Source organism: Vicugna pacos, chromosome 2 (genome assembly GCF_048564905.1).
Source record: "Vicugna pacos chromosome 2, VicPac4, whole genome shotgun sequence".
Taxonomy (NCBI): Eukaryota; Metazoa; Chordata; class Mammalia; order Artiodactyla; family Camelidae; genus Vicugna; species Vicugna pacos.
Genome location: NC_132988.1, coordinates 12,657,593 through 12,681,591, shown reverse-complemented (window position 1 = coordinate 12,681,591; position 23,999 = coordinate 12,657,593). Strand labels below are relative to the sequence as shown.

Here is a 23,999-nt window from a genome sequence, read left to right as displayed (position 1 = left end):
GACCCAGAATGACAGTTTTATTTTTCCTGGAAAGAATATATTTAAGTCAAATTCCATTAATTTAAATATTCTGGGGAAGAGGGTATAGCTCAGTGGTAGAGCACTGGCTTAGCATGCATGAGGCCCTGGGTTCAATCCCCAGCACTTCCATTAATAAATGCATAAACCTAAATTACCTCCCCCACCAAAACAAAAAACAGAAAAAAACCCAAAAAACAAAAAACAAAAACAAACAAAAAAAAACCTAAAAAAAAGAACTAGGCTCTTCAAATTAAAAAAAAAACTAAATTAAAAAAATTCTCCTTTTATTGACTTGCATTGTAATGTTAAATGTTGGTGGGTGAACTTCTGTGGACAGTGGTTGAGAACCTTTTAGCTATCAGCTTGCCCGCAGAGATTAATCTGTCAAGCAGTTAACCATCTGTACCTATATTAAAGGAGTGGCCAGCAAAAAATATCCAAATAAAACTCTCTATAACAAAAACTTTTGTGATAAGCAATTGTTTTGAAATCCTTAGTTTTCCATTTGTGTTTTCTTAAATCTTTAAACAAATTTTTTTTTATTTTTATTTTGTTTTTGGGAGGGAAGGTAATTAGGTTTATTTATTTATTTTTAATGGAAGTACTGAGGACTGAACCCAGGACCTCATGCATGCTAGGCATGCACTCTACCACTGAGCTAGACCCTCCCCTATCGTTTCTGTTTTCTTAAAATGAGACACATTTAAATGAAAAACAATGTGTCGGTTTGTATCATGGATAATGTACACAGTTATTTTTATCTCTAAGAACAAGTGTTCTCTAAAAAAAAAGAGTTCTAACATTCTTTCATCAACTCATCCATTCAACAAACACTTATTGAGCAGGTAACATATGTGTTGGACTAGGCATTCTGTCAGATAAAAGGGATAATAATTGTTAGCTAACAATTACAACATGTCAGGTACTGTTTTTTCTAAGTGCTTTACATAGATGAATCCACTTAATTCTCACAACAACTCTGTAAGGTAGTTACTGAATCTTCCCATTTTACAGAAGAGGAGACTAACTGAACCAGAGGTCACAGAGCTGAGAAATGCAAAAGCCAACTAGCAGAATGTTCCAGAATCTGTCCTCTCAACCTTCACCCTACACCATTCAACAAGATAAATAAGACAAGTTCTTGGTTCCCTTGGATCCTACAGAGAACCTAGTAAATAGAGAGACAAGACAAAAAAAAAAAAAAAAAAAAAAAGACCAAAAACAGGCAAGTCACCAACTTATGCCAATGTAAGTATGTAAATACAGTGAGCAGTGGTGATGAATTTTGCCTGGGGTGTGATTACTCAAGGCTCCAGAAAAACTTTAGAGCTGGACATTGAAGAACAGGGTGGGAATTTGCCAAGCAAACAAAAAGGAATTTCCAGACAGAAGAAATAGCATCAACTAGGCATGGAGGCATCAGGAAAGGGCAAGCCATGCTCCGGGAACAGCAAATACTATCTGGGCCGTGTCTGAAGATGAGGCCAGTTCTCACTTGTAAATGGCTTTTGAATTTTGAGATTCTCGAAATAAAGTTCAATGAAAAGTCCTTTTCTGGATTTAGAACCTCAGAGCATGATCATTTGACTGGCCAATCCCACCCTTACCCCCACCACATGACTCTGTTAGGTAAGACCAGCCATAGGCTATGGTTCTAGCAGGAAGTTCTTACTTTCCCTACTTAAAAAAAACAGAAACAAAAAAACTGGATCTACGTACCCCCCAATGTTCATAGGAGCCCTATTTACAATAACGAAGATCTGGAAACAACCTTAATGTCCAACAGATGACTGGATAAAGAAGATGTTGTGTATACACACACACACACACACACACACACACACACACACACACACACACAATGGAATACTACTCAGCCATAAAAAAGAATGAATAATGCCATTTACAGCAATATGGATGGACCTAGAGATGATCATATTAAGTGAAATATGTCAGATAAAGAAAGACAAATATCACATATCACTTTTATGTAGAATCTAAAAAAATGATACAAATTATATTTACAAACCAAAAATAAGACTCATGGAAATAGAAAACAAACTTTGGTTACCAGTGGGGAAAAGAGAGGAAGGATAAATTAGGAGTTTGGGTTAACAGATATACATTACTGCATATAAAATAAACAACTAGGATCTATCATATAGCACAGGGAACTATATTTTTTGTAATAACTTATAATGGAAAAAAATCTGAAAAGAAAAAATATATATATGTATAACTGAATTGCTTTGCTGTACACCTGAAACTAACATTGTAAATCAACTACACTTCAATAAAAACATTAAAAAAAAAAAAAAACTGGGTTCAGGCAGCTCTGTTTGCTTTTTCTTTTTCTCTAGCTTACAAAGGAACACCCATGTGACCACTGTTATCAGGTCACTCTGAAATTGCCAACAGTAGAGAAACATGTGTATTTCCTGGTTTCTTGGAATCTATGACACCAGCCTCTGCCATGAGGGGTAATGCACTCAGGGCTTCTTTCCCAGCTCACATTTGCCCTCCCTGCTGGCATAATGGAAAATGAACATTTACAGCTCCGGGGGAGCTTAAAGGCTCTCCTAGTGCAAGGACAGTGAGCAGCCCGCAGACCCAGGGCCTGATCTCACAGCCAGAGGTGCCCTGTTAGTGGAGGTGAGGGCCACAGAGGCCAGGATGTACATGTAAATGTATATCTTATCAACCTTGAGTGATTTTTGGAATGCCTAGAGGCTTCAACTTAAAATTCTAATCAGTCATCTTTAACCAGCACAAGTCAAAAGAATCCAAGTCTGCTTTGGACCTAGAATTGCCCTGAAACCTAGTATTTGCTAGTCCTGGAATTGGAACTAAATGCTCTCAGACTGTATCTCTGACGCAGGGAATTTTCTATCAGATTGGTTTTATAGTGATGATAGTCATTTTTAGCCAATCAGAAATTTTATTCTAAAAGTTAGCATAGATTTATCTTTAAAAAAATTTTTTTAAATGGAGGTACTGGGGATCAAACCCAGGACCTGGTGCAGGCTAAGCATGCACTCTACCACTAAGCTGTTTCTCTCCCCCAGCATAGATTTAATAGGAATAAGACCAATGCTTCACCCAGGCCTTTTCAAGATCCAGGTGGGACATAGCATGGGGGAGAATACAGTATCTGTGACAAAGTACAGAGGGAAGAATCCTTTTGTTGTGGAGATGACCCCAAGGACTCCAGCTGTCCCACCCCTGACCCTGGTCTGACCCACTGCTTCATCAGACATACCTTTTCCCCCCAACAGTCAGGAAATGTTGCATGAACTAATTGGCCAAAATTAAACAGGGCCCTCATCCAAATTAGGTCCAGAGTGTATTTTAAATCTCAATTTAGGCTAGAAACATTCTTTTTTCTTTTCTTTTTTTTTTTTTTTTTTAAGAAAGGAACATGGCATTTCTAAACTCTGGAAAACTTCATTGAAATAGCCATTCATCAACTACTATTTTCTGTAGTCCTCATTGCTTAACTTTAAAAGCTCTTGGTTCCTCCTCCCGCCCCACCCCCAACTCCAGGCAGGTGTCAGGATAATACTCACATGTCTGTAAAATGTTCTGAGATCCTTGGCTAGAGGGCTCTGTGCAGAAGCAAAAAGCATTGTGTTTTATTGATCATTCATTAACACATGAAGCAACTGTCTGGAAATGGGGACAGGCAAAATACTTACCTGGTTTATTCTTTTTTCTTTTACGGTATGTTGCAAGGAGAATCACTGATAAAAGTAGGAGGGCCAGTAAAATCAATGGGATCAACACCATGAGTATAAACTCTAGCTGATCTGTATCCTCACCATTAAGGGTGGAGTTCATATTTGTGATGAATGATTCTGTGGTGACCATAGCAAACGTGCTCAGAGAGACAGTCTCTTCATCTGGCACAGCTGCTTCTTGGGGCGTTTCTCCTGACTGTTCTGTTTCCGCCAAAAAATCTGTGGGAACACACACAAAATTGAAATTGTCACGAAGACAGAGCTATCATATTACGTCCTCAGTGATTTGAAATTTATCCTACATGCATCCAGTGATAAACTTGATCCACTGGATTTGGTCTTCCAGTTCAGCTGAGCCAGAGTATTGATCGAACATAAATGGAGCTAGGGCTGGGAGTATCTTGAAAACAGAATCAGAGCCCAGGGATTAAACCTCCCACAAATGCAGGCAGTTTAGCACCCTTCAGACACTTTAGATGCACTTAAGCAAAGGGCATTGAGTTTTGTCATGTTGAGGGTGGTATTCCAGGGTAGCCTATAGAATATTTTAATACCATTTCTGAAAAAAACCTGAATTCCCATTTATTGAAAGTTAAGCACTTGCCACGTAACACTCTTAGGAATAAAGGAATGCACTGAATCCTAACTTTTACTCAAAGGTTACCTACCAATGGAAAAGAAGTCTTTGAGACTGGGGTGACTGATCAAATGTCAGGGTCAGGCTTCAGTTCTGCAGAGAACTGAGTCTGTCTCTGAAATGATCCAACAGAAATTCTCCTGGATTCTACATAAACATACAACATGTATTTCATTTGTAAAATGAAATTCTCAAGGGGAAATGCCCTTAGAAACTAAGGAAACCGCACCAATATTTAAATGTATTGAATAACATGCATCTTTAGAGCTTTCCCAACTAGTAAGCTATAAGCAGGTTTATTCTGTTGGGACTTCAGATTGTGTTAGAAAATTGTTCTGTGGCTCATCACAGGACAGGAAAGGACTAGTAGCTGGATGATTCTTCAGAAAACCCTTCCTCACCGGGCTCCATAGTGACCATGGTCAGGAGAGCCACAGGTTTTCCTCCCTTTGTGGTACGAGGTTGCCAATTGCTCAGGAGGGGCCCACTGAGAAAAACAGCACATGAGCTGAGGCTACAGAAGACTTGCCCAGTGAGATGATTTGTGTGACAGTGCTTCCCAAGGTAGAAGGTGCCCTGCCAATGGAGACGTCGGCTGCTTGAAGCCACGTTCTGTACAGCAGGTTAGACCACCACCTACAGGATGACTGACAGGCCAAGGTAGAGCCAATGCATCCTTAGCTCTCTGCACAGCTGCGACAGGGTTTATAAAAATATTTGCTGGATCACAGTCTAGTTTTTTGGGGGTTACGTAAACACTTCAGTTTTCCTGAAGACCAGGGAATCCACTTGATAATGACATTGGTCAATGCCACACCAAACCATCAAAATCAATTACAAACGGCAGAGTCTAAGTAACTAGTATTCCTCACGTGTATATACTAAAAGCAGGATTTAAAAAATCTACCATTTATTGATCTCTGCCTTCAGGGTTACATGACTTTGCTCTGTACTTAGGTCTTTGGAAATGTTCAAAGTGTGTTACAGCTCAGTGTTATAGCTCAGTTGTGACAGCAACCTGGATCCGGGCGAGAGACCAAGAAGCACTCAGAGGGTTAGAGAACTCAGATTTATCATGCCAGTGGGCCTAGAGGAGTTAACACTCCAAGCTCTGGACTGTGTCTGTAGGTTTACACAGGCTTTTATAGGCTGCCACTCTAGATTTTGCAACATCATATGCAAATAAGGTATAACAAATGGACCAATCAGGAGTGATGGAAATGGACCAATCAGGAGTGAGCTTAGAGAACCAATAGAATCTTAGGGGTAAGTTCCGCTTTTCTAGAAGTAAGCCGTTTCAGAGTTAAAAAGTGAGATAATGCCGCTGGGCCAGGGAACCAAATGGTGCTGGCAGAAGGGTAGTGGCCCTGCCTGGGTCTTTCTGTCTTTTTCGTGAGGCTTCCCACCTCAAAATAAAGTGAGTCAATAATGTATTCACATATTTGTTAAAGCTTTGATATATCCTGTATCACCTTGGACTAGGAAAAGATACTATCCACCAGGACAACCTCCTCCTTGAAGTCATCCTGCTTGCAGAACTACTGGGACCAAACAGCTTTCTTCACTGATAACTGAGACCAGTAAAAACTGGACATATGGTTAGGGGTGGGCGACTGGGTTTATAAAAATACCCAGTGGTATTTTTTGTGCAGTGGTACACGCACAAAGGCAGTTGGTGGTTGTGCACCTTCCTCTAATACCCAGACCTCCCTTTTACCTCTTTTGTGTGTTTATTTCTCCCACTGCTGTAGCTGCTACCACTATTTCAAGCTAACCTTTACAGATAATTTTCTAAGAGCCTAGTGCTGTGCTCTGCCTTTTTCCTGGATTATTGCATTTTGTCCATACCATTTTTCTCAGACAGAAACTGGGGCAGAGAGGCTCCACGATTTGCCCACGATCACAAAACTATCACAGAGGAGTGAGGACTTGAACCCAGGAGGGCTGGCTGCAGAACGTGAGCTTTGAAATCCACATAACACTTTCCCTCCGATCAGGCAGGAATGGAACAATTCCAAATCAAGAAATGGGGACGGAGAGAGGGAACCCTGGGTTCTTGCCCCTCAGCCTACAAGGAGGTGGTTTTCCAGCACAAAGGCAAAGGGAGGGGAGGAGCTTTCAGAAACCTGGGCTTTGCTGGGCTTGCCCCAAGCTCCCCAGCCCAGGTGGCTGTGAGCAGAGCTGCCCAGAACAATGGGATGTTTCCAGCCACCCTGTGGAAGGCGGACAAGTTCCCAGTAGAACAGTAGCACTCTGAGTCACACTTGACCTGTTGCCCCAGAAGAAGAGAAAATAGGAAAGGAAACAAGCTAGCACGACTAATGAGGGCGTTTGGATGATCAGGCATGAAGAGAAACGGAGAGAATTGCACAGATGGTCCTGGGTTGTCCACATGTGTTTCTTAGCACGAGGGACAATGCTGCTCACAGGTGGCCCTCAGTGGCACTTTGGAGGGAAAAGGGCTGGAAATTCTCTCCACAATATCCTTCTCACACACACTCAAACGTATGTTTTCCATGTTAGCCATCATTTACTCTGATTCTCTAGTGACTGTTGAAATAAATGAGAATCAAGGGTTCTCTCTGTGTTTTATTTTTCTTTACCCTGCAAGCCTTCATCTCCAGACACTCCTGTGACAACCTCCCTCACAGCCCTCCCTCCCCAACCAATACCATCATAGCCTCAAAATAATAAATAACGGTCATGCATCAGATGCTCACAGTATAAGTTAGGTACTAGGATAAACTAAACATGCATCGTCTAACAACCTTCACAACAACTTTATCATTTACACTGCAGATAAAGAAACTGAGTCTCAAATTGTTAGGTAGTTAGATAAGTGAGGGCACCGGGCAGATAAGGTGGTGGAGGGGGAGGATGGTTGGGAAGATGGCGATATGCCTGCCTTTAGCATATGGGGGCTTTACTTCCTGTAAATGAGTGCCAACAAGAAATCGGTCAGAACTCAACAGCCTCAGCTGCGAGGTAGCAACAAGGACCTAACCGGACATGAGGACATGACCCAGCGCTTGTTGTAATATAATTAACATTTTGGCTTAGGTGCCCCCATGGGCCTTTCTGTGTGCATCATGGGTAAGGACGTGTGCAAAAGGGGACGAGCATGACTAAGCGCTCCAGGGGCAAGAGCTGTCAGTCAATCAAGAGACCACCTCTGAGCGAGGGTATAAGGAGGAGGGGCAAACAAAGACCACCTCCCAATCTTGGAGGTGTGCTTTCGCTTTGCTAATAAAACCTTTAAAATCGTTCACTACACAACGCTTCTGCCTCCCATATGAATTCTTCTCTTTAGGGTATGACAAGAATTGGGGTCCTTTCTCTTCCCCTTTGGGGTAACAAAATATCTCATCAAGGTACAACCTTATTTATGCTGTCAGTTCAACTGATACCTATGGATTTTGAAGCTGTGTTCCCTTGAACGTAGGTGCCAATGACAGCGAGGTTCTAGTCACAGCTGTGTTGCTTAGTGGTTGAGGGAATTTGGACAAATTATTTACCCCCTAGTGGCTAAATGTTCTAATCTGTACAATTAAGGAATTATTTCCAGAGTCCCATCTATTTCTATATCCCTGTTGATTCTAAAACGTTCATCTTGTTTTTAATTAGGCTTTTTGAACAGGTACTATGCACATTTACATGGTCCTAAGCAAAGAAAGGATTTCACTACCACCCTTTTCCTCAGCCACTCAATTTCCCTCCAAAGTGGTAACCACTGTTTCTGATGCCTTCCAGAGAATTCTATGCATATACAAGTGTATCATTTCTGGTTTTCTTTTTTTTTTTTAACACCAATGGCAGCAAAATTTATAGACTGCTCCTTGCTTTTTTAACTTAAAATTGGATTTTGAAAATTATTCCATGTCTGTGTACAGAGAGATGTCTTTCCCTCCCATTATTTGGATGTCTGACAATCTATTCCTACTGATGGAGATGTGGGCTGTTTCTCTTGTATTTCCCATGATGCTGCTGCAGTCGGCCCTGCACACTCCTGACTTTACACACGTGCAGGTATATTCTGCTGCAGATCTCCAGAGTGGGGACAGGGTATTGGGTGCAGCACCAAACCACTCTTGGGAGCAGGGGTCCGTCCTCACAGTTGTATCAAGACAACTCCAGCCCAGTCCTCAGACAGTGAGAATTGGCAGAAACTAAGTAGAGAGCTGGGCACGTAGGGGTCAGCGAGGAGAAAGCTGAAAACATTGGAGATCAGCCCAAGAGTTTGTGCCAGGAGCATCAAATTGTCATCAAAGGGGGAGCTGGAAAACTAGGGAGGGCCACAAAGCAGATCTGTACCCAGGACTGGGTCAGCAGAGGGCAGAGGTGGGAGCTATGAAGAAATGCAGAGGTGGATGAAGCCAAGGTGGAAACCAGAGAGAAGCCGGAGGTCACATGAGCTGGGGTGGGTGTGGAGCGCAGATGGCAGCTCTGGGGAATTTCTCTGGAGTGTGACAGTGGTTCCTCCGTGGGCGGTGGGCTGACAGCAATTCAACCTAATGGCCACTGTGTGGCGCAGACACTGGGCCTGGCCTTTTCTAAGAAACCGTGCAGGGCCAGTTCTCGCGTTGAGCGAGGACTTGGGGGACATCTCCATGGCATCCTGGAAGGAAGACCGGGCTTGGGTTCCAAAAAGTAGGCCTTGAGACTTGGCACTGCCCTCTCGAGCCATGGTGCCTGGGAAGAACCCCTCTCTCCTCCAAACCTCTTTCTCCTAAAAGACCTCAAAGGGGGGCTGTCAGCCCCGCCCATCCTACAGTGTGCACACGAAGAGCAGAGGAAATCCCAGCTGTGAAGACGCTGTCTGTTCCACAAAGGGCCACACACAGGCCAGGTGTGGGCCGTCTGCTGTTTCCTTCGTCCTGTGCCCATTCGGTTGTCCCGTCTCTAGACTGAACTGTTTCTCTGTTCCCCAGGAGACTAATAGGCCCAGCGTAACTTCTTCATTTTATTGTTGTCTCTTCTCATCTGAATGTGGACATCTTTCAGGGGAAAAGGGGTGTGGCCCAGAGGTGGGGGTGAGGATAGACTGTAAAATTGAAGAAGCTGCAGATATAAAGGTATAGAGGACCCAGCGTGAGGGTGGGGAGAGAGAGGCAGCAGCCAGCAAAGTACAGAAGAGAAGCAGCCGAGGAAAGGACGAGGAAGCAGGAGGGCTGTGTGATGCGCGTGGATGTGGCTTTGAACCTTGCCTGTGATGGCCAGTAGTGAAGTCACCAGTGCGGTCAAGGGCGGGCCTGGCAAGACTTTTCTTCCCTTCCGGTGACCCAGTCATGGTTCTCTCGCGTGACCCCAATGCAAACCTCCCTGAGATTCTCCCTTTCACCACCTCTCTCTCTCTGCCCAGATGATGGAACATTATTAGAAGATACTGGGAGTGGTCATGTGACTCGTGAAATTAAGCTGCAGTATTTCATTTTACTTTTAATCCGAAAATTACGAAAGAAACTGTATGGTGCACCGAGCCACAATATCCATGCAAAGACACCTGGGGTGCGTATTTCACTCATCTGGCATCGACCCCAGGAGGGATCCTTGTAAGTGGGAAAAGGGGGGAAATGCTTGAGGTGAGCCCGGCAGCTCAGCAGCCCAGTGGGCACCTCGCCCTTTGTCGCCACTCTGAGCATCGTCCCTAAGAGGAAGTGACTCTGCTTCTCAGGGAAATGAACTAGATAACTTCCCTTTTTTGATAGTGGAACAAATACGCAATCAAGCTCGTTTTTAAAGTTTAAAAAAAAAAGTATTATATAGCAACTGAAAGGTTGCCACACTGACATTATGATGTAAAATAAAACGATGGCAAGAGAAGGCTGTTAAACTCAGGATATTGTGAAGTATGTTGGAACTCAATTCGCTGCCCCATTCTTTCACCTGTCTTGTAGACTCCATGGAGAGATTGTTGAAACCATCGTGCAATTCAGGTGGTGACATGAAAGAAAACGCGCAGGTGTCAGGCACTCAAGCGCTGCCCTGCTCTGTGGAGGAACCGCAGCATGTGGATTCCAGGACGCTCAAGAAATTAAACCCAAGAAGCCTTCCCACACCTTCTATACCTCTGTCTACAGCAAAGAGTCAGATTCGTGTTAGAAGGACAAGGTAAAACCAAGCCAGGAGTCCTCCAGTGCTTTTCAGCCTTGGCCACACGTTCGAATCACCAGGGGACCTATTAACCTTTTTGATGCTCAGGTCACACGCTCAAACCATTACATCAGAACACCTGGGGTGAACCCAAGCCCCAATATTTTTTACAGATTCCAGTGTGCAGCAAGGTTGAGAACCAGGTCTGCAGACTCTACCCACCCCTGGCCACCCCTCGTTCCCTGTGCTCCTCCTTGGGGAACTGGAGTAGAATCAGCTCTCCCAATTCTGAGCAGCTGCCCAATTTATTATCAGAATGCAACTGCTTCACTGAAGCCTAGAGCTCCTGAGAACCTCTGGCCAGGATATATTGAATTTTTTTTTTCAGAGGAAGGTAATTAGGTTTACTTATTTATTTATTATTTTGATGAAGGTACTGGGAGTTGAACCCAGGACCTCGTGCATGCTAGGCATGCACTCTACCACTGAGCTATACCCTCCCCTACGTGTGTTTTTGTTTTGTTTTATTTTGTTTTGTTTAGCCAGGAAATAATTGAGAGAGAGCTGTGAGAGTCATGCCTTATTATTTGAATAAGTCTGAGTAAGAGAGATTGGACTGGAGCTTAAAACCCACATCTACAGTAAGCGTCACTGCTGGCAGAGTGGCTTTGGTTGGAACCATCAGTCTGCCCCGCTGGCATGCGCCAGAATCACCGGGAGGGCTTCTCACAAACACATGGCTGGGTAATGCCCCCAGAGCTTCTGATTTAGAAGGTCGAGATGTGGTCAAAAACTTTCACTTCTAACAAAATGCTGATTCTGCTGGACTAGAGCCACACCTTGAGAACCATGGGTTTGAGTGTCCCAAACAATGTCATGTAGTTGTGTTTAATTATTGGTCACACCTGTTGTCGTCCATGGCATTTACTGTGCACAAACCACCAACCTGGTGGTTTTTAAGCTCCACCCAAGTCAGTTGCTTGAGGACATCTGATGCTGTGGTCTGGGGAACAGTATGTTTTAAAAGCTCCCTAGATGAGTCCATTAAGTAAGTACTCTGGGTTGGAAATTACTGAGTTAAGTCAAAATTCAATTGACTTTAATTTGTTGTGATTCATGGAGACAGTCCTTATTAGCTTTAAAGATGACTGGAGAATCCTTTCTACACAGAAAGAAGCCTTTGGGAGCAAAATTAATAGATGTATGCTGACTTCCAAATTGGAAAGAAAGAGTAAAACCGTCACTATTTGCAGATGACATGGTACTTTATACAGAAAACCCTAAAGTCTCCACCCAAAAGCTACTAGAATTAATAAATGAATTCAGCAAAGTTTCAAGATACAAGATGAATATACAGAAATCTTTTCCATTTTTATACACTAATAATGAACTATTAGAAGGAGAAAGTAAAAAAAAAAAATCCCATTTAAGATGGCATCAAAAAGAATAAAAATACCTAGGAATAAACTTAACCAAGGAGGTGAAAGATCTATACTCTGAAAACTATAAAACACTGATGAAGGAAATTTAAGATGATACAAAGAAATAGAAAGATAGGTCATGCTGTTGGATTGGAAGAATTAATATTGTTAAAATGATCATACTACCCAAAGCAATCTACAGATATATTGCAGTCCCTATCAAAACACCCATGATATTTTCCACACAACTAAAACAAATAATCCTAAAGTTCATATGGAAACACAAAAGACCCCTAATTTCCAAAGTAATCTTGAGAAAGAAGAAGAAAGCTGGAGGTATCATGCTCCCAGACTTTGGAATGTACTACAAAGCACAAGCAATCAGAACAGCATGATAGACACAGAGATCAATGCAACAGAACAGACTGCCGAGAAATAATCAATTAGCATGCCCAGTTACCATCAATTAATCTACAACAAAGGAGGCAAGTATATACAATGGAGAAAAGATAATCCCTTCAATAAGTGATACTGGGAAAACTGGACAGTTATATGTAAAAGAATAGATTAGAACATTCTCTCATACCATATACAAAAATAAACTCAAAATGGTTTCAAGGCCTAAATATGAGACCTGAAACCATAAAACTCCCAGAAAAGAACAGAGACAGAACACTCTTCTAAATCATAGCAATATATTTTTAGATCTGTCCCCTAAGGCAAAAGAAATAAAAGCAAAACTAAACAAATGGGATCTAATCAAACTGAAAAGTTTTTGCAGAGCAAAAGAAACCATTGACAAAATGAAAAGATAACCTATGGAATGGGAGAAAATATTTGCAAATGATATGACTGACAAGTGGTTAATATTCAAAATTTATAAACATCTCATACAACTCATCATCAAAAACAAACAAAAACAATCAAAAAATGGGCAGAAGACCTGAATAGACATTTTTCCAAAAAAGACATACAAATGGCCAATAGGCACATGGAAAGATGTTCAACATTACTAATTAGAGAAATGCAAATCAGAACAATGAGATCACCTCACACCATCTTTTTTTTTTTTCACACCATCTTCTTAATCTAGTTGCAACCCAAATGCCCATAAACAGACAACTGGATTAAGAAGTTTGCAACAACCAACCACACCTCCTCCTCTTTTCCATATAAAGGGAGCCTGAATTCTGACTTGGGTAAGATGGTTCTCCAGGACATTAACCCTCCATCTTCTCAGTCTGCTGGCTTTCTGAATGAGGTCATTTCTCCTTGCTTGAACACCTCATGTCCTGATTTATTGGCCTGTCCTGAGGTGAGCAGAACAAGTTTGGACTCGGTAACACTATCAGATCAAAATGTGCCCCACAATGGGGCCCACAATGCTTGGATGCCTTTTTCATTTTAAACTTTTTATTTGGTATCTTTTTAGAGAAAGCTTGCTCATCTTTAACCAGACTTGCCCAGTCCTTAAGCTGTCTCTGGTTTTAAGTTACTCACCTGGGGAAGCTGCACTTGTGACTATCTGAGTCCCTTTTCATACACTAGAATCCTATCCTGGCCGGTCAGTACCCGGCAGTTTAAAGGAATGTATGTATTTTATGACACAGAAGATATATACACTTTTAACATTGAAAATTTCTTCCTACCATCCGTGGGATAATAGATACCAAAATACATTAAAATGAAAAAAGTTAGTAAGTGATAGAAAAGTATTCATGTTAGTGGTGGTAATAACTATTTTTATTATACTTCTACCACTCTTTTGAATAGCTAAGTTCAAAATTCCAGTGTGAAAGAGTAATGGGAAAACGAATGTTCCTCGGCACGCCCTGTCCCCTCCCTGGCTGGCTGGGTCAGCCTCCGTCTGGGTGGATAAATGAGGCTGGCGTTTGTGTGGGTCACGAAGACCTCCGTGCTGGCCGGGCCTCCTTGCTCGGATCAGCACAGGCTAAGCGTTGCCAGAGAGCCACTGCGGGACGGGGACAAACCAAAACAGAAGTGTTAGACGCATGCTTTTGATCATCAGAGAACAGGAAGGCAGGGAAAGGAGATGTGGGCGACCAGCTCAGTAGCTAATGCCCCTTGGCGGAGCTGCCAGAGAAATGGGCAGAAGGTGTAACCGAAAGTTCCCCAGCCAGCCTGCGGGGGCAGCAGAGAGCAAGAGTGTGTTTGTTGTTGGATGTAACCTTAACCGGAAGCTCAAGCAGGAGGCAGACAGAGAGAACAAAATTACGGTTACCAGCGGGTAAAGGGGGTGGGAAGGGATAAGGTGGGAGTTCAAAATTTGCACCTCTTGGAGAGTGATAGAACTGTTAGGTATCTTAATTATGCTGGTGGTTTCACAGGTGAATACATCTATCAGAATTCATCAAGTTATACGTCTGAACTATGTGGTTTACTGTACAGAAATTATACCACAATTAAGTTGTTTAAAAAAAAAAAAGGAGGCAAGTTCCTGAGGTCTTCTAAGTGGCGTCTGCGGGGAGAAAATGGTGGGTTAGATTTTCTAGGGTCAGCAAAGCCCATTAGCAGGTCTGTAAGGCTGGCTTGGCTTCTGATACTCTTCTACCTTGAAAGAGAATCAATCCTGCCCTTCCAGCCGGGACCGTCTAACAGGCTTCAGGTCCTCAGAATTTTAGTACTGCTGCTTGAGCGACTGGTGCGCTATTCTCACTCTCTTTTGTCAGCCTCTTTTCTGTGTTTATTACTATAATCCCATGGGTTTTTTTCTCATTTAGTTTTTAATGTGATGAATTACATTAATAGATTCTCCAAAGTTGATCCCCTCTTGGATTCCTGGTTTTAGTCTACTTAACCACCAGGGTGTTGTTGTTGTTGTTTGGTTTCTTTAGTGATAATTCCTTAACTTGTTATTTCAATGATTGATCTGGGACTCAGCCTAAATATTCTTCTAATATTTGTTGACTGGCTACATAGCCAATATGTTTCTAGTCTTAGTGATGCATCAATATAGGGATGGCCCTGGCTTGACAAAAGATCACCATGATCATAAACAGAGTTACTAGGTAAAACACAGGACACATTTAAATTTGAACATCAGATAAACAACAAATAATTTTTTAGTATAAATATGTCCCATGCAATGTTTGTAAGTCTTCTACTTGCATTAAATTGCATGAGATGTACTTATACTAGAAAAGTTTTGTTTATTTGAAATTTACATTTAACTAAGTCCTTCCTATTACTTGCTAAATCTGACAATCTTAATCATAAACAAATGAATAAGCATAATTTTTAGAAAAGAATAAACAAATTTTTAAATTAATAAACAATGTCTTCAGGGGAAAAAAATAATGCCAGCAAACCCCAGTAATCACTGGGCTCCTGTTTCTGAAAACCGCAATGGGGTGGAGAAGCAGGAAATAATAAAGATGGTTTTAATTCATATAAAACAAAGAAACAGAGAAAAAAATTCAAATTTCAAAACCAAACTCTTTCATTGGTTTTGTTTTAAGAAAAACGAGCAGGCCCTGCTCTGGTGGGTCCCTCTCCTTCCCCATCAGCTTCTTTAATTTCCCAGGAAAAGCTTTTGAGCCGTCCTCAGCACCCGACGCAGATTTTCCTATTTGTTTTACTTTTTACATAAATTTGATTTATTTTTCAAGTTTTCGAACCATCTTTTAAGGGCTTGAAACTTCATGTCTATGAGACTTCTATTCCTCTCCCCCTGCCCTTTTTTCCCCAAAAGTCTTCCCCAAAATGTTTGTAACAGCCTGGCTTTTCTGCGAATTGTCCAGCTGCCCAGTGCATATTTTCTGGATGCGAACTTCCCTCCCTAACCTGAGAGGAGGATGAACAGAAGGTTTTCCTGGAACTACTCAGAGATGCAGCCATGTAACCCTCCCTACAGGAAGGGGAGCAAGAGCTGTTGCCCGTTTGATTTGAGGACCCAGAAGGGAACTCTTCATAAACAGATTTGAGATACTTAACATTTCAGAATAAAATAAAACTGCATTAACTAAAAATCATACTTATCCAGGTATCACCATAGTTTCATTGCATTAATCAAATGATTATAATTTCATTACAAATACAAGCAAGCTTTAGGCTGCAGGATAAATGTCATGTCATCATTTATTTGGTCAGTGAGTTTTGTGCCTATTAAGTACCAGGCACCACTCCAGGTTCTGGGACACAAAAGTGAATGAGTCCAGGTCCCAGCCTCCTTGGGAAGTGACTGCTAAGTAGGGTCAAATCAATAATCATATTATAGTTTCATAAAAGCCGTAAGGTGTCTGTGTACGGAATGTCATGAAGACATGAGAGAGGAAGGTATTCATCACATCTGAGGGGTGGAGGATTTGGGAAATCTTCATAGAGGAGGTGATCAATGAGTTGAATCTCAGGAGTTTGTCAAGCAAAGATGGCAGGGAAGGCATTATGGCTGAAGCACAGATAAAGAAATTCTTGGGGGCCACAGAGCTTGGCACATTCAAGTACTTGAATTATAGGACATGTGGTGAGAAGTGTCCAGTAGGAAAGGAACTCAGGACAAGCTTATAGGGGGCCTTGTAATGATGCCAAGGGGGTTGGACTCTATCAGAAGGAAATGACAAACCACTGAAGGGGTAAGTACAAGAGGAAAATAATTACATTTTTGTTAGAGAACCATCACTCTGGAGGCTATGTGAAACTGGGTTGGAGAGGAGACTAGGAAACTAGTTAAGAAGTTAGTGAAGTAACCTAGGTGAGAGCTAAGAAGGGTCTAAACTAGCAAGGAGCAGAGAAAGAGTTCTGATTTTGCCATGCGGAGCCCAAGGTCTCGGTGACATTTCCAAGGAGAAGAGATGGTGACAGTGCAGGTCTAGAGCTGGGCAGAGACAGCTGACCGGAGGTGATCTGGGGGGAGTCCTCAGCCAAGGGGTGAGATGGAAGCCTGGAAGGTGGGAGCCATGGCCCATAAGTGATGTAAGGAGCGAGAAAAGAAAAGATGCACATGAAAGGAGCAGGAGGAAGAGAATGTTTCACAACCAAACACTGGGAGGAACAGTCAGAGTCATAGGAGACCAAGAAGAAAACGGCACCATAAGACCTCAGGAAGAAGAGAGATTCAACAATTGATTAGTTATGTGAAGTGCTGCAGAGAAAACCGCAAGATAAAGACAGAAACGGGTCCTCTGGGTTCAGCTCTTAGGGGGCACTGGTGACTGGGACAGAGCAATTTGAGTGCTGCACTGACATGGTGGACAAATCGCAGGGGGTGGTGAGAAATGAGGGGCAGAGTGAGAAAACGAAGGTGTGTTGACTATCAAAGAGGTTGAGAGCTCCAGAAAGGTCGGGAGTGGGCGAGAGCTGGCAGGGTCTGGGGAGAGCTGGACAGCAACTCACAGGCTCCCTCACTGTTTACTGTGCATGCATACCTACCAGAGAGAATTGACACTAATGTCACCCATCACTATAATGGAAAAGAATCTAAAAATTTATATATATATAGGTATAGCTGAATTGCTTTGCTGCACACCTGAAACTAACATTGTAAATCAACTACACTTCAATAAAAAAATTTTTTTAATTAATACAAAATAAATAAATAAAAATAGAAAAAACAGTCTTAGCTCAGGGTTGGAAAAAACAGGAAGATGACTGAGTTTGGCCCATGAGCCTTAGTTTGCTGGCCCTGGGCTGCCATGTGTGTTTCTGTAAGAAACACAATGTTACAGACACAGCTGAAGCCCGGTCTCCGCCCCTCCTGGATCTCATGCCCCCTCTCCCCACTCCCAGAGGTCTTGCTCTCCTAAAGTTCGCATGTATCCATCCCACACTTTGCAAATAGGTCTATGTCCCTAAGCATAATTTGGAGTGTTTTTAAAACTTTAACTGATTGTAACTATTCTGTGCATAGTAATCTTCAACTGGCTTTTTTTGGATGTTTGAGACTGATTTATCTTGATACATTTGGCTGAAGATCTTTGAATTTACCTGCTTGATGAGATCTCATTCTGAGACTATACCAAGTTTCATGTATTTTTCTTTTGTTAATAAATATTTAGATTGTTTCTATTTCTTCCATTTTTACAAACAGTGCTACACTCAGCATTCTTGGCCGTGACTCTGCTGCACATTTATGAGTGATCTGGAGTAAATACTTGGTAGTGAATTGTTGGAGTTGTAGGATCTGAACATCTCAAGTTGACTAAATATTTCCAAGTTGTTCTCCAAAATGGTTGTATAGAAAAATTTCCTTTTCCAATAATCTTGTACAGTCAGTCACCTGAAAAATTCTCTCAATATGAAACACCTAGAAATGCTGGATGCAATGTATAAAACAACTTCTTAAATATATAAAGAAATCACAAGAAAGCAAGGAAATCCCCAGGGCCCAGAAGATGTGGACAAAATAAAAATAAAAGCTTGCAGAGGAAATTTAAATTCAAAGCCATATCTGCCTATGGGGATTTTCCAGAGCCCCACAGGGATGTGAGAGGCTACGTGATGCTTTCAGATGCATCTACTGGGTCGAAAGTTAAAACTAAAACACCAGTTCGTGGTTTTAAAGAAATAAAGAAAAACAAAAAGCAGCTGCAATGATTTTGGCAAAGTTCAAAGTCAGGTGCTCTTCCCCTAGGCTGACCTCACCATCATTCCGACACTGTGGACCCCGGCCCACCGTCTGATTTTGAATTTGGTTTTGTCTACTTTCTCCTTGGCAGTCGCCTTGGTCTCTTTGGTTATCTGCTTCTGGTTACCGACTTGATTCTGCTGGCTTGCACCTTGAATGAGGTTTGGCACCTCACACAACTCTTAGTGGCTGACCCCTGAGGTCTACCCACTCTGCATCCCAAAGCTGGGGTTTAAACCTGAGGTCCAAGCACCGGCTCTTCCCCAAGCCCAGAGTACAGCCCTGTCTGAGTTTCTTCCAAACTCTATTTTGTGGTGACAGGACTGAGGTTGTACTGGGGATGTATTTATAGTAGCTTAGTGATGGGCTCAGAAAAGGTGGGGTTCTATTAAACAGGGTGAGCCAGCCTCTGTGTGCCAGGCTTTGCCCTCAGTGCCCCCAAGATTTTTATTGTGAATGGGAGTTGATAGATACAACAAGCAACAAGATTAGAGCTAAACTTCAGATAAAGATGATCAAATGGACAATAATGTTTAAAGGCAAAAAAAGGAATACATAACATAAGGAAAAAAAATAAAACCAATGCACCATACACACACACACACACACACACACACACACACACACACACACACACACACACACACAAAGTATGTTCTAGAAATGAGAACAAAGATTTTCTAGAGATGAAAAATATAACTGAAATTAAAAGCCCCGTGGATGGGTTCAGCAGCAGGAGACACTAGGTTATTGCACTAATCCACTCTCCAACCAGCAACACAGAGTTCCTGTTTCTCCACATCTTTGCCAACAGTTGAGGGCGGTGCAAACTATACACAGGTAGGCAAATTGCAGGTTGCATTGTTTCTTTCCAGGATTGAGCCCATCCCAGCCAAGATCCTTCCTCTTCTAGTTTCCTGGGTCTGCCTTTTAGATACAGAAGGACTTGAAGTCTCAGTATATCCCTCTCTGCCTTTTTTTTTTTTTTTCCTTTGCCCTTGAGAGCTGTTAGGTGCTTGGGGTCAGTTCTCAGCAGGGCTGTCCCACAGTGACTCTGCCTGACAGAGGGCTGTGCTTTCTCTCCCTGGTTCCCACACCCCAAAGCCTCTTACCCAGTGACTTCAATGTTCTGTTTATCCTGCTCCTGGTCTTAACTATGCTAATCCTCAGATAAAACTCAGATTCTCATTTGCTCACTCAGTACCTTTCAGCCCCTCCCTTGTCTTCCACAGGCCAAAGTTTAACCCAACTCTACCATCCCTTTTCTTGCCAGCCAGTCCCTGATCCAATCAAACAAATACAGCTCCTTTTTAACATGTGGTAAGCTCAGAGCCCAGACAAGAGTTTATGTGATACACCTACGTAGTTGGAAAGGCACCAGAGACATATTTTTCCAAACCTGAAACTAGACAAAGCGTGGCAGAGCCTGAAAACCCAAAGGTTACAAAGTGTATTGTTAGAGCATGGACGCCAGAGACTGAATCTTACTTAGATCCATTAAGTAGCTGTGTGACCTTGGGCAAGTCACTTAACCTCTCTGTGCCTCAGTTTTCTCATCTATAAAACAGGAATAATATTATCCACTGTATAAGGTTTGTTATGAGAGTGAAATGACTTGGTATATGTAAAGTGTTCAGAACAGTGCCTGGCATATATTGAACACTATCACCATTGTAATTATTACTGCTTGAAATTGGGACTGTCCCTGAAAATAGATGGCAGTCACATTCACTAAAATGAGAACAAGATTAGAAAGCACAGCTTCATTTATGCAACTAGTATTTTCTTCTATTCTTTCCCTCCTTTTCAAGGTTCATCTAGTAATTATATAGTCCTTACTCTTCTGAAACAGCTCAGAAAATCTCCCTGTCCTCTCTGTAAACCCATTGTTGAACTCTGGCCGCTAAAATGGTTACAGCCCCCTTATTTCTGCTTCATGCTTTTTAAGCTCTTTTTTTCTACAGATCATTCTGCTTTTAGCAGCTAATAAGTCCCAGGCTTTTGGTATCTGGGAAGTTGCTTTTAGCTTCCTGATAGTGCTAAGCTGACACACTGACAGGGTGCAGGGTAAGGAATGAGGTGGCCCTTGTTTCCACGGGCAGAATGTTGCCTTGAGTCTAAACTTTCTTAGCAACCTACACTGGCCAAGATACCTGGGCCCAGAGCTTTTCTTTAACTATTCTCATCTGTTTGGTCAAAATCCTAGAAATTTCTCATTTCTCTCCTGGTGACTTCTAAGTAGATTGTTTCACTTGGGATAGTAATCAATTCTGCATCAGTCTCTCTAACTACAGAAAGTGAAAAGATGCGGACTCGGCAGTAATGGTGCTGGTCTCAGGTAGGTATTAGAAAGTGTTGCCTGTTTGTAAAGCCTTGATTTGAGATAAAGCTGGAATATGCTTGCAAAGGAGAATCAGGTTGTTCCATAGATTGGATTCTTCTACCAAATATCTCCAGGGTATTTTTGGAAGAATTCAAAGAAATAAACACAAGTGTGATGTCTATAAACAAACTCACGTCCTAAAGACTTAGGCAACCATTAGCTCAAAAGGTTATACTTGAATTTTACAGTATATATTCAGTCTTTAATTTAGAATAGCTTTTCCCTTGACTAATCTCAAAGTAATAAGCTTTGATCATACAGCAGTTTGCAAGTGGGCATCTTTGCATTTTCAGGCCCTGAGATAGGAGTCAGGACTCAGTAAGCATGAGGGATGATCTGGATAATTCCTGCACTCTCCTGAAATGCAGCTTTTCATCTTCTGCGTCTCCTGACATCCCAGCATTACCTGCTTTCAGGAGCTCATCAGTTTTTAATGATCAGCCTCACATCCACCCTAGGATGATTTTAGTGTTTATCAACAATTATTGAGTTCCTGTGGGGGAAGATATAACTCAGTGGTAGACTGTGTGCTTAGCATGTACGAGGTCCTGGGTTCAATCCCCAGTACCTCCATTAAAACAGACAAACAAACAAACAAATAAATGTAATTATCCCCTCCTCAAAAAAGAATTTAAAAAATTATTGAGTTCCAAATGTATGCTGACCCCTTACAAGATTTGGGGAAATCACAGATGAACGAAAGAGGATTTTCCTTTCCTTAGAGGTGCTCACAGCCTGGTGGAAGATACAGACATAGACACAGTTGTGATTCGAAGCAGCTAGCTATGTTTACAGAAGTGTAGGTCTATAAGGGCATAATAGGCAGGGTGCCAGGGAAAGGGCAGTGAGACACCAGGGAGGAGGGAACATTCAGTCTGAGCCTTTTAAGGTTACATAGGAGTCCACTCAGTAGGAAAAAGGAGAACTTGTTCTCAGTGTGGCAAGAGCCACAGAGGCCTGGAGCACACGCTCCTTTCAGCCTGACTGAGGGGCTGTGGCTGGGGAGCAGGAAGGAGATGCTGTGGAAAGGAGACTGGAAGGTCCAAGGGGCATAAATGAAGAGCAACCGGAACTCTTTAAGTTGAAGAGTCACTGATCAGATACAGGCCTCATAGGAAGAACTTTTACAAAGTCTTTTCAGGTGGTCCTTTTGCATCTCCTGGATTGCAGACACATTGATCCAATCATTTTCAGACACTCAAAAAACTACTCAGGCAAGGTTAAATATCACCCCCAGGAGTGTGTTTAAGGCACACGTGGTAGCGGTGGTAGTTACCAGGGGTGAAGAGGGGTAGCTGGGCTCTGCTCCTGTGGGAGCTGAGGGACGTCCACCAGGGAAAGGAGTCTGCTCCAGAGGTCCTGATGGAGGGGGGACGTGGTTGGTCCCCGGGTGGGAGAAGAGAGACCCTGGAGGCCATGTCAGGAGAGCTGACTTGGGATGGGTCTCGGACATCTCGCCTTCCTCCATCTCAGTGCACCCCCAGCACAGCTGCACCCCAGTACGGCTTAAACTGCATCATCTTTAAGCTCCCTTCCAGCTCCAAAACTTTGTGCATTAAAAAACACAAGGTCCCCCAAACTCATTTCGAACGCTAACCTCAATCTCAGTGGAGAACATTTTTCCAGTTGGAATGGTCGGCCTTTCACTTCCCATTTTCCACCTCAGCCGCCTCGAGAGACCATGTGGAAAGCACCCAAGGAAAGGGAGGTTGAGGGGTGGTGGGGAGCTGCTGACAGCTAATCTCCCGGAGGCTGCCTGTCTGTGAGGTCAGGCCAGATGCCCCCATCCTCTTTAAAGAACCGCAGCTTGAGTCCTTTCCTCATGCGTTCGGTACTGCCCTACACCAGCAGCAGGCAGTGTCCACTGACAGGAACCACGGGCAACTAGTTTATTTACCCACAAGCAAATCCACACAACTGTAAGAGGCAGTGGCGGCTGATTGTGCTTGTAGCAACTGCCAGGCTGTAACTCAACTGCTGCTCTTAGTTCAAAATTATGAGGTTTAATATGTCGTCTTTTCTGATACCTTTGATTCACTATCACATTACTTTTTAAAGCAAAGCTTCATTAGTAACAATCAACGCAAAGAAAATCTCTCCCCAAATAACAAGATCAAAGAAAAACAGATGAAAGGCTTTATAAGAGTGGATGCCTGGTAATTTCTCTGATAATTTCCTGTTTACTTCCTTTTTCTTTTTTTAACTTACGGTGTTTCATTAGTATACTTTCCAGTAGTAACTTTCCATACCCCAATTTTTCCAGGAGTTTTTGGTACCAGCAGACTTCTCAGCCCACGTTATTAAAGTAAATCTATAATTTCTCTGTTTCAGCTGATTGAAACGTTCTTTTACAGGAACTGCCAACGAGTTGATAATTTTCTTAATATGCCCATTAAAGTCGCTGAATGACTGGGACCCACACATCTTAGAAAACAAAGATTGCGGGAAAGTTCAATTCAGTGAGGGAGCTGGAGCTGGATTAACGAGCGGCAGGCGAAGCCAAATGCCCCCTCCCCCTCCTCCCCGCTCCAAAAAAACAGAAAAGAAAAAGACAGTTCTACTTTTCTTCACTTTTTTTCACAGAGTGGATTAGGTTTTTCTGGGTGTTACCCTCCCCGGCAGAGTTCTGTAGCCTCGGGCACCAAACAAGCCTTCATTATCCTCCGAGCCTGGAGAGGAAACCCCTGCGGTGCTTACCCGGAGCCTGGCCGCTGGGGAGGGACGCGATCACCAGCGCGAAGACGAGGGCGGCGCGGGGAGCCGCGGTGTCCGCGCGCCCCGGCATGATGCTGATGCTGTGCGGAGTTTCAGCCCGGCTGAAACGTGAACATTTCCTGTTTCCTGCTTGTTTGGGTCGGTGCTCACTTGAAGGAGAGGTGTTTGCCTGTTTTTTAGGAAGTGATGTAATTCTGCAGGAGCCTGTCAGACCAGCAAGAATTGCAAAAGAGAAGTTGCTCTTCGAGCACTGATTCAGTTGCACGCCTCTCAAGCCCTTTCTCCCTCCCGGCCCTGCGTGGGCCTCTATCTTTTGAAATTGTCCCTGTGGAAGCAGTGACCGTTGCTCAGATGTCATTCAGGATCTGGGACTGACGGGGTCCTGCACCACACGCATTCTCGATTTGTGATT

The 23,999-nt window shown here is 42.8% G+C and overlaps 1 protein-coding gene across 2 annotated transcripts in view; it reads right to left on the bottom strand.

Annotated features, from left to right (window-relative positions):
• Window positions 1-23,753, bottom strand: part of TMEM154 (transmembrane protein 154) — a 42,744-nt gene extending 18,991 nt beyond the window's left edge. For both annotated transcript variants that reach the window (XM_015247001.3, XM_072975580.1), the window contains exons 1-3: window positions 23,570-23,753; window positions 3,717-3,977; window positions 3,588-3,626 (exon numbers count right to left, since the gene is read on the bottom strand). In XM_015247001.3, the coding sequence (XP_015102487.1) occupies window positions 3,588-3,626; window positions 3,717-3,977; window positions 23,570-23,657 (388 nt within the window). In that variant the 5' untranslated portion in view covers window positions 23,658-23,753. The remainder of the gene's footprint in view (window positions 1-3,587; window positions 3,627-3,716; window positions 3,978-23,569) is intronic.
• Window positions 23,754-23,999: the final 246 nt, after the last annotated feature.